Source organism: Fukomys damarensis, unplaced genomic scaffold (genome assembly GCF_012274545.1).
Source record: "Fukomys damarensis isolate Sample0158 unplaced genomic scaffold, DMR_v1.0_HiC HiC_scaffold_17, whole genome shotgun sequence".
Taxonomy (NCBI): Eukaryota; Metazoa; Chordata; class Mammalia; order Rodentia; family Bathyergidae; genus Fukomys; species Fukomys damarensis.
In genome coordinates this window covers 61,473,012-61,483,328 of record NW_022900929.1, presented here as the reverse complement: position 1 = coordinate 61,483,328, position 10,317 = coordinate 61,473,012, and the positions used below count along the sequence as shown (strand labels likewise).

The 10,317-nt window shown below is 34.2% G+C and overlaps 1 protein-coding gene across 5 annotated transcripts in view; it reads right to left on the bottom strand.

The window, feature by feature from the left end:
• The window catches only part of Mia2 (MIA SH3 domain ER export factor 2), a 96,932-nt gene that overhangs the window by 7,929 nt on the left and 78,686 nt on the right, over nucleotides 1-10,317 (bottom strand). For 3 of the 5 annotated variants that reach the window (XM_010632632.3, XM_010632633.3, XM_010632636.3), the window contains 4 exons: nucleotides 9,985-10,067; nucleotides 8,170-8,298; nucleotides 3,828-3,986; nucleotides 1,582-1,704 (listed from right to left, as the gene is read on the bottom strand). In XM_010632632.3, coding sequence (XP_010630934.1) covers nucleotides 1,582-1,704; nucleotides 3,828-3,986; nucleotides 8,170-8,298; nucleotides 9,985-10,067 — 494 coding nt within the window. The remainder of the gene's footprint in view (nucleotides 1-1,581; nucleotides 1,705-3,827; nucleotides 3,987-8,169; nucleotides 8,299-9,984; nucleotides 10,068-10,317) is intronic. The other 2 variants (XM_010632634.3, XM_010632635.3) reach the window with 1 other exon arrangement.

Below are 10,317 nucleotides of genomic sequence, written 5' to 3'. Positions count from 1 at the left end.
AATTGGTACCAGGGATCGAACTCGGGTCCTTGCGCTTGCGAGGCAGGCGGCGGAATTGCTGAGCTAAATCCCCAGCCCAAACTTATTAAATCTTGATAATAAGCATATCAACTGATAAATAACTCAACTATACAGCTGTTCTCCATCAGTGACTTGTGTTCTCTTGTTTTGTTCATGCTGTTAATTTTTCAAGTTCACTCAAAAGCAGCTCAAACGCCACCTCCTTTGTGGAGTTTTGTGGTCTTTCACAAAGGAAGGAGCTCTGTCTCTGACCAAAGCACACTCTCTCTGGGACATTCCATGCTGACCAGCATTAATTAAGCATATATATTTGTCTTTCTTTCTATTGAATTGTTAGAATCTTACAGGCAGATACTGTGTGTTCCCATATTTATATTCCATGCCATGTCAGATACAGTGCCTCCTAATAGGCACTTAAAAATTATGCGCTTGGGGGGTCGGATTTAGCTCAGTGTTTCTACTGCCTGCTTCCCAAGCACAAGGTCCTGAGTTCAACCACTGATACCAAAAAAAAATTACTCGCTGGGGCTGGGGATACATTCAGTGGTAGAGCACTTGCCTAAAATTAACTAGGCCCTGAATTCCAGCACCAGCACTTGCACACACACACAAACACAGAAAAAACCCTGAAAATTGGCATATACTTTGGTTCTAGTTAAGTTGAATTAACAAGAGGAAAAAATTTCAAAAGCCAAACAGAAAGAATTATCTTAACTAATATAAAGATCTAGAATGCAGGGTATACACCTTTGCTTATTATTCAAAATGTATTGATTTTCTTTACCACCTGTTTTGTTTTGTTTTTGTTTTGGTACCAGTGATCAAACTCAGCCCTTCTGCTTGCAAGGCAGGCAGCAGAACCACTGAGCCAAATCCATGGCCCAAAATGTATTGATTTTCTAAAATAATAAATGTTTAAGTGAAGAATGCCACCCCAAATATAGACTTTCCTGAGGAAACCCCTTAACAATAAATTTAATTTTCTGCTTTTTAAAAATTATTTTTTTATTATGTTATAAACTTTTGATTGCTACACTAAATAATGTATTTCCAAACTTTAGTGAGTGGCTATGAGGTAGTTTCAGTAAGAGTGACAAGTAGATTGCTCAGTAAATGTTAGCTAAATAAATTTAAGTATGAAATGTATAAAGAAAGTAACTGATTAAACCATCAAAAGAACACGTACCCAAATCTTCCGCGTGAACTTTCACATATCAATTTACATTTGCTTGCCTAATTTCACTGCTTACTAAACAGCTTATATGGAAGTGGGCTAGAAAAATTTAAAAATGAGCCATGGAACCAAGTGAAGTTTTCCATCATAGGTACATTCAGTAAACCCATTACCATGGTGCTCAAACCAAGCACCAACATATGTTTAGATGCCACATCTATGTACTGTGTAAAAAGAAACATGAAGTTTCAAGAAATTGGCTTTAACAGCAGAGATTGCAATTATATTAGCTTCATTCAGTTTCTAGTTTAGTATGCCACAATTAAACTCACGCGCGTGCGCACATACACACACACACACACACACACACACACACAATTTCTTACCCACTTTATCCAAACAATGCATATTATAACTTCTAAGCTCTGCTGGTCCAGACAGTCTACCAGAATTAGAATAGTATCTGTCTTGCTTTTGTAGTGGAAGAGCTGGGTCAGGATATGGTTGGCCTAGAAAACATATTTTTGAAATATCTTCATTAATATAAATCTAGTTTACTTAAGTTTAAGGTGTTGAACTTAAGATATTTCTCCTGAAGGCCAGGGATTTAGCTCAGTGGTGCCATCGCATGCCTTGCAAGTACAAGGTCCCGAGTTCAATCCCTGCTACCAAAAAAAAAAAAAGTATGATAAAAGATATTTCTCCTGCTTCTAAACCACATTAGTGACAGACAATAGCAATTTCAGAAAAACTACATATTTGTTATAACTGTGTTTTGAATTAAACACATATATGATTTGCTACTTTGTATTTTGAAAGTTTCAATTACTGTGTATATAATGTGAGTTAAATCTATCTAAGTAGGAAATGTTTAAACAGGGTAATTTGTTAGAATATGTGAAAACAATTTAGTTAAAAATACATGAATTGGATAGAATCAACAACTGGGATCTCATCTTACTAAAAAGCTCCTGTACTTCAAAAGAAACCATCTGATTTGCTACTTTGTATTTTGAAAGTTTCAATTACTGTGTATATAATGTGAGTTAAATCTATCTAAGTAGGAAATGTTTAAACAGGGTAATTTGTTAGAATATGTGAAAACAATTTAGTTAAAAATACATGAATTGGATAGAATCAACAACTGGGATCTCATCTTACTAAAAAGCTCCTGTACTTCAAAAGAAACCATCAGCAGAACTAAGAGACAATATATAATATGGGAAAAAATTTTTACCAGCTGTTCCTCAGACAAAGGACTATTATCAATGATATATAAAGAACTCAAAACAATCAGTCCCCCCAAATATAAAGACCCAATTCAAAAATGGGCATCCGAAATGAACAGACATTTCTCAGACAAAGAAGTAAAAGCAGCAAGAAAATATTTGAAAAAATGTTCCACATCACTGGTCATTCGAGAGATGCAGATGAAAACAACACTGAGATTCCACCTCACCCCACAAAGAATGGCTGCTATCAAGAAATCACACAATAACAAATGTTGGCGGGGTTGTGGGGAGAAAGGAACCCTTCTCCATTGTTGGTGGGAGTGCAGACTGGTGCAACCACTATGGAAATCAATATGGAGATACCTCAAAGAGCTTGGACTGGAGGTTCCATTTGACCCAGCCATCCCTCTGCTGGGTATCTTTCCAAGAGAACTAAAAGAATCATATCACAGAGAAGTATGTGCACCCATGTTTATAGCGGCACAGTTTGTAATAGCTAAATCTTGGAAACAACCTATTTGCCCATCCGTTGGAAACTGGATAAAGAAGTTGTGGTTTTTCTATAAAATGGAATATTACTCAGCCATAAAGAGCGAGAGAATAGATTCATTCATAGGAAAATGGATACATATTGAAGATATACTCCTAAGTGAAATAAATAAGTCCCACATGTGTAAATACCAAATAGTTTCCCTGGTGTGAATATTCTGCAACAATGCATAAGATTCTAATAAGATTACTGACATTTAGAAATGGGAGGAAAGGAGCTAAAGGTGTAGGGAAGGTGTGATACGTAGGGGAAGAACAAAAAGGGAAAAGAAAAAAATGTGAGAGAATGAAAAGATGAAAATAAAGTGTTTGTAGATGGGGAGGGGAGGAGGGGGTGAAGGGAGGGCAGAGGTAAGGGGAAAAAAAAAAAATACATGAATTGGGATGGGGATTTAGCTCAGTGGTGCCAATGCCTGCCTTGAAAGCACAAGGACTCCAGTTTGATCCCTAGTACAAAAAAAAAAACAAACAACAAACAAAAAAAGTAGGTAAATTCATTTAACTTTCAATTGTAATAAAATATCAAAGTGGATACATCAGAAAATCAAAAAAGATGGAGAGAGCTACTAACCAGTACTATTTGTCTAATTACATAGCTTCTCATCATTCAGATTTTTCTAAAATAAGAATGTATTTTATAAGCAACAAAACCAATACAGACATTCTATTTGGAGGAATAAACAGCTTTTTGTTAGGTGAACAGTTATCTCCTAGTATTTTGTTTATGATTTTGTTATTGTTTTCTAAAATGTGTTATGATTTTTCTTAAACACATAAAGCCTTCTTCTGTTTCAATGTTCCACATAATAGCTGCCTTTCAAATATAAATACTAACTACTATCTTTACATACCTGGTGGAGGAACCATCACCCCACGGTCCTGTTCCCATGGAGGTGACAGAGATCCAGTGTCAGAAGGTGCTCTGTGAGGATCAGTTAACCTGTCGTAGCTTGAGTTTCCTCTTTCATTGCTAATCTGATGGTCCAGAGGATTCTCTAAGCCTCTTGAGCCTAATTAAAGGGGGGAAAAAAGACATACAAATTTGTTTAATCTTAAAAAGCATAGGATCTAACACAAATAAAATCCTTAAAAAGCAAATACTGATTCTAATAAAGTTTCTCTAAGTTCATAGTCTCTAGACTACAATTCTATCCTAACAAAGTCATTTCTAGGGAAAAATAATTTTGCCACATACATAAACAAATAGTTGTCTACAAAATTCATTTTTAAATGCTATCATCACCATCATTTTACAGTTAAAATCAATGGTTAAATCATAAATATTAAGTCTGAAAAATAAGGATATAGAAAGTATTCTAGATATAATAAGATAATTATAAAATTAAGTTTTTGTTGCTTAAACTAATATGTCAATAGTCAAAATGAGCATGATTCTTTTCAGTCATCTAAGGGGCTACATTCTAGTTTAATAACTCTTCCACTACTCAAAGTACTTTTTAGAACAACTCATTTGGAAATGCAATTTACTCAAATTATCTTAAAAGACATGTCAAAAGTTCCTTCTCAATGTTATAACATGACTCTAGTTCTGCCCCAAAATTATTTTAACAAATTTAATTAAAACATTTATACATACCCGATAAACCTAGCTCTAAATGGCTTCTAAGTAATGTCTACATATCACATTCACATTCACTCACATTCACATTCAACAAGAGAACTCATAAGCCCTGAAGGCAAGTCTTAAAAAAATTTCAAAACAACAGCACTGTTGAAATAAACACTAAAAATGTAACATTCATTTGGATAAGAAGAACTGGCCTGCTAATGTTTATAAAGGGTAGAATCATTATACAGCTCCCATTTTAGGTGGAGGATGCACCTCAGTGGTACAGTGCTCTCCTAATATGTGCAAGGCCCTGAGTTTGATCTGCAGCACTGGAGGGAATAAAAAAGATACCCTCCTATGGTCACAAGAAGAATAGTACCTTAATCAAAATCTCACATTCAATTAAAATGAAAAAGTAAGTATAAAAACTATTTTAGGCATTCAATGCAAATATATTAACACCTTACTTGTCTGTCATTGAGGGGGCAGTTAGTTATCTGAAAATTCTATTTTTCAGAAAATAAAAGCCTATTATTCTTTTCAATGAACAACTTTTTAAAAAGTTCTTTTTAATAAAAATCTAACTAAAGTGTTTGTCTCATTTTAATACCTTCTTTCAAAGGAGAGACCAAAACTAATTCAACCTTTTCTTGGTAACTTGTAAAAAATCAGCAGAAGCATTGTTTTTTAATATATTGTAATCATTTTTTTAAATTTCCAGCTACTCGTTTGTAGGCTCAGGTCAAACTAGCTTTTATGTCAGAAGGTCAAATACAGTGCCATTTTTTTCCTTACTACTAAAATCCTCAAATCCTTCCTTAGCTTTTCCTTCTAATTATAAGAAACTAAATAATGTTCAAGAATCAATTAGGCTTATTTTATTTCTAGATTGATTAAAAAAGTTTTAGACACATTAAAGTTTGCCCTGACTGCTCACAACCAGAGGATCAAAACTATGGGCAACTAACCAGGGAAAATTTCTCAGGGTTAAAAACTTTTTAAGAAGACTAAAAGCTACATGCAATTTACTCTAAAACAGTTTTCATTATACTCACTCTTATTCAAACATATATCTCATGCAAACTTTCAAGTTTAAAAAGATAATAAAAGTAACTAAAAAGAACAATCTTCATCCTTCTTTGATAGGTTACAGAAATTCAGTCCAAAGCAACTCTTACATGGCCTGCTGGTAACTTACCAATAACTTCTGTAGCTTTTAAAACAAATAGTAAATCACCTTTGCAAATAATCTAAACACTCTGTGTCCAGAAAGCAATGAAATAGGAGAGGAAAGTAATTTAAATAGAAGAGGAGAAATCAAAGGTAATTTTTACACTTATTTCAAATAATCAATTGACTACAAGCAATCCTTGACTTATGTAATTGAACTCCCAGTTCACATGTGCAGTTTAGCCAATTATATTCTACCCTATAGCTTTTTCAGATTGCTACCTGCTATCTGTGTATGGTATGTGAAACTTGTCTTAATCAGCATTCTTTTCCAATGAAACAGAATAAGACTGAAAATATCACAAATCATCAAAACTATAATGGTAAGTACTATTTCATGTAATGTTTCCATTACTGCATATCCACCATGATGAATGTAATCATTATGTACTGCAAACATGTTCTAATAAAAATAAAAATGAAAAAGAATATTATGTTGGCCCATAATGTGGCTGGATATAGAACACATTTCTTATTTTAAGTCAAAGTTAAAAATGGGAGTGAGGAGTGACAGCACTGAGACCTAAGCTTACATAGCAGACACAGGAATTTCAAAATCAGTGCCTAGTGCACCCCAGGGCTCCACCTATCACCCAGTCTTCAGCACAGACTGCAGGGCTTCCAGCTCCAAACAGAAAGCAAGCATGGGCTCTCTCTGCAGTGAGGTGAGGCCAGGCTGTGGGCCCAATCTGCAGAGAACTGGGAGGTGGGAAGGATCAGCTCTAAGATATAAACAGGAAATGGAGAAAGGGAGACTATCTACTGACTGTAAAGCAGGAAATTTTTCTCATATTCATTGAGGGCAGCTCCAAAGAAAGGGTTCCAAAAAAAATTAGGAATGACAGCTTCATTGAGGAAGTACATGCCTCAGAAACTAAATGAATAATATCAGCTGGATGTGATGACACATACCTATCATGCCAGCACTCTGAGAGGCAGAGGCAGGATTGCTGAGTTTGAGCCCAGCCTGGGCAACTTCAGGATATCCTATCTCAAAATAAAAAGTGTTTAAAAGCTGGAGATGTATCTTAGTGTGAAGGATCTTGATTCGATTCCCTGTACCAAATTAATTTGAGTACCTAAATTTTGATATGTTTTCTTTTATTTGAAGTTTCTATATAGACTATACTTCATGTTCTGAGCTGAAATTCAATCTGCTAAAAATCACTGACAAAAAGGGTGAGGACACTTCACTTGTGTAGAACACCATCAGCTATTATGAAACACGGATTTGAGACTAAAAACCTAAGACTTTTGATTTTGGAACAGACCCTATGTTTTTTAATTTGCCCACAAATCCAGGAAAATCTTTAAAGCAATTTGACAAAGTGAAAAAACAGGTCAGAAAATAAAAGAGGAAACTTCAAGGCAAACAAGTTTTCTAAGGCAACAGAGCCTTTGTGACACCAGAGTGACAATAAGGAGGCAAATGTAGAAAGATCAAGAATTATGCTTGGAGCATGAAGGCACACAACTGTAACCCCAGCACTCAGGAGGCTGAGGTGGGGTCGCAGTGAGTTTGACGCGAGCGTGGGCTACTGAACTACACGGCAAGACACTGTCTCAAAAAAAAAAAAGAGCTATGCTTGGGCTTGAGATACCTACAGAAATTCTCAAAAACATGTAAGGGCAGTGTGGGGGGACACAACCTGGGTTCTCAAAGTTATGAACAAATGATTTAGTTCTCCTTAGAGAATCCCATAAAACTCTGCTTAAAAGGGTACCTCTGAACTCCATTCTAAAAACAAGACATCCTTTCACTTCATGATTTTTAAACAGAGAGATAATAGTAATAGAGTTTAAAAATTTTTTAAATTCTACATTGTAATAATGCTTTATCAAAACAAAATTTGATGTTAGGTTAAGCAGCTATTCTATGTATTCTTTAAAACATTTTATACTACATAGCTTTTTAAAAATAAGATATGCATGAAACCCATTATCAAAATATTATCTAGTAAAGGCTCAATAACCTTTATTAAAAATGGTTAAGCTCAGAAATATTGAAATTTTGAAATTTTCTGGATTTTGAAATATTTGCAGAGACGTAAATGGCTGAGCATCTCAAATTTGAAAATATGAAATATGAAATGCTCCAAAATCCACAACTTTTTTAGTGCTGTGCCCAAAAAGTTCCAGATTTCAGAGCACTTTGGATTTCGGATTTTTAGAGTTGGAATGCTCAACTTATATGACACTGTTCCCAAGAGAAAAATATATTAAAATTAGATGTTGCGGAGATCCTTTCTAAAAACAAGTAACCCACAATAAGTGCAAGGAATGCCTGTATTTTCCAATTGTTTGTTTTACAAGTTATTTTAAAGGTAAATTGAGATTAAAAAAATATAAAGTAAGGAAGAAATTTAGAGAATAAAAATGTTTAAACAATATACCTCTTCCTCCTCCCCCTGGAAGCAAAGGTGAGAGTCTGAGTGGACCCTCCAACAAGGTTGGAGGAGAGAGAAAAGCTCTCGTCTCAGATGAAGGCCGACCCAATGGTGACGGACCATATGGGGAATGCTCTGGAATAATTAAAACAGCATATTTAAATTCATAGTTTCAGTTAGCTACACTATAAAGATAGAATCCCATTTCAACAATTACCATCAGGACAACCTATTGCCAACTTTAGTTTAATCCAAGTGCTAAATGCTATGCCTTTGGTTTTGCTAATATAGGACTGAATTAAATAGCGAATCTCTATTTTTGAAGTCTACCCAAAAGACATTTAATAAAACATTACCCTATTGGTAATTAATATACTTACATAACCATAGAGGTTAAACAAAGGATATAGGCGATATTTTGGAGTAATAGGATTTGGGAGCATAAAATATGCTGTTTTGTTGTTAATGGCAGTGTGGTTATAGATAATTCAGCTGCTGAGGGTTGCAATATGGCAGTGATCACTTAAATCAGGACCAGATATACTGTGTTTGGGCCATGAAATGTTCGATTGAAGCTCACATTTTTCTTTTTAAAGCTCAGATTTTGAAATCCAGAAAAATGCATAAAATGCTCTGAAGCATCAGCAATTACATTTGATTTCTTACCAGTAAAAAAAACCAGTCTCAATATATACTAATTTATCAGAAAAATTACTCTCTCTACAATCCACAGAACCAAGAGCCCTAATATTTTACAAACTCAATCACTCTCAAAATAATGGTTATGCTTTAAAGATCAAAAACCAACACACAAACCAGACTTAAAATACCACTGAAAAAATATTTTTAAACATGATAAATCTTACAAAGGGCATCTGTTACGATACTCAGCTGAGTTAGAACAAAAGATCAAAGCATTTTTTATCCTTCCTGAAGCTTCTGCATTGGATTTAGACAAAAATTTCTTCTGTATACTACCTCCACTCCAAACTGTTACTACTTGAAAGTCATAATAATCTGATAATTTTTAAATGTAGAAGTAGACTTTTTTTTGTACTGGGGATTGAACTCAAGAACTTGAGCTTGCAAGGCTGTCGTGGTGCCCCTGAGCTAAATCCCCAGCCTAGACTTTCATTTTAAGGAAAGTTGACCCTCAAGTAATTTTTATAAATTTCCAAAGGTTAGTAAAATGAATTCTATTCATTTAAGTATAGATTTACTTTCACTGCTACAAGAGCTTAGTTCCAATTTAACCAAAACTATTCTTAAAAATTTAAACTATATGAAATTGTTTGAGATCACTGAAGATGCTATCTCAAAATAAAAGGATCGAAATAGTAAACATATCTTTCAAAGAATTGGTTCACAGGATTATTATCAGATTATTAAGTTTTCCCCACCTTTTAAACAAATAATAAAAAACAGACTTTTAATTCCCATTTTTATAATCCAAGCAAATTAAAAAGTATAGTTAAATATGTAAACAGTCATAATGCCATTCCATTTAAGTACTTTTTATTCATTTATTCGCCCCCTCAAATAATGAGTACCTTACTAAACTGCCAGCTGCCTGGCTTTTCAAGAAGATAATATAGTACTAGAAACATATTATCTTATAGAATCCCACTAAGAAGATATCGATAATTTTTTTTATTGCTAGGGAAACAAATCCCAGAACTTGGAATTTTTGAGAGCTTAGAATACAATTCCAGCTCTAAAACCTAAATTAATTATAAATAATAGTGTTAGTTTATGCTAATATAAACTTTATCACAATATATAAATATAATAAGTATTTTAAATTAGGGGTGAAAAGACTACCTCTGCCAAATGCTGTATTCGGAACATCAAGTGCATAAGGATCTTTTTCTAAAAGTTCAAATTTAAACTCTGCTTCAGTTAATCTGTAAATAAAGAACAAACATCGCTAAGTCACTTATACAAGAGAAGCACCCACATTTCAAGAAAAATGCCACTGCCAAGCAAAGCTAATCTACCCTCAAAACTGACGCACAGAAATAGACCCTCTATTCTGAACCAAACACCTTGCTATATCTCTCATTACTTATTTTGGGGCAACCAGTTCCTTGTTGCTTATGGACAGTGATGTTCTGCTGAGATTTGGGACTGTTTCGTTTCTTCTTCAAAATTGGA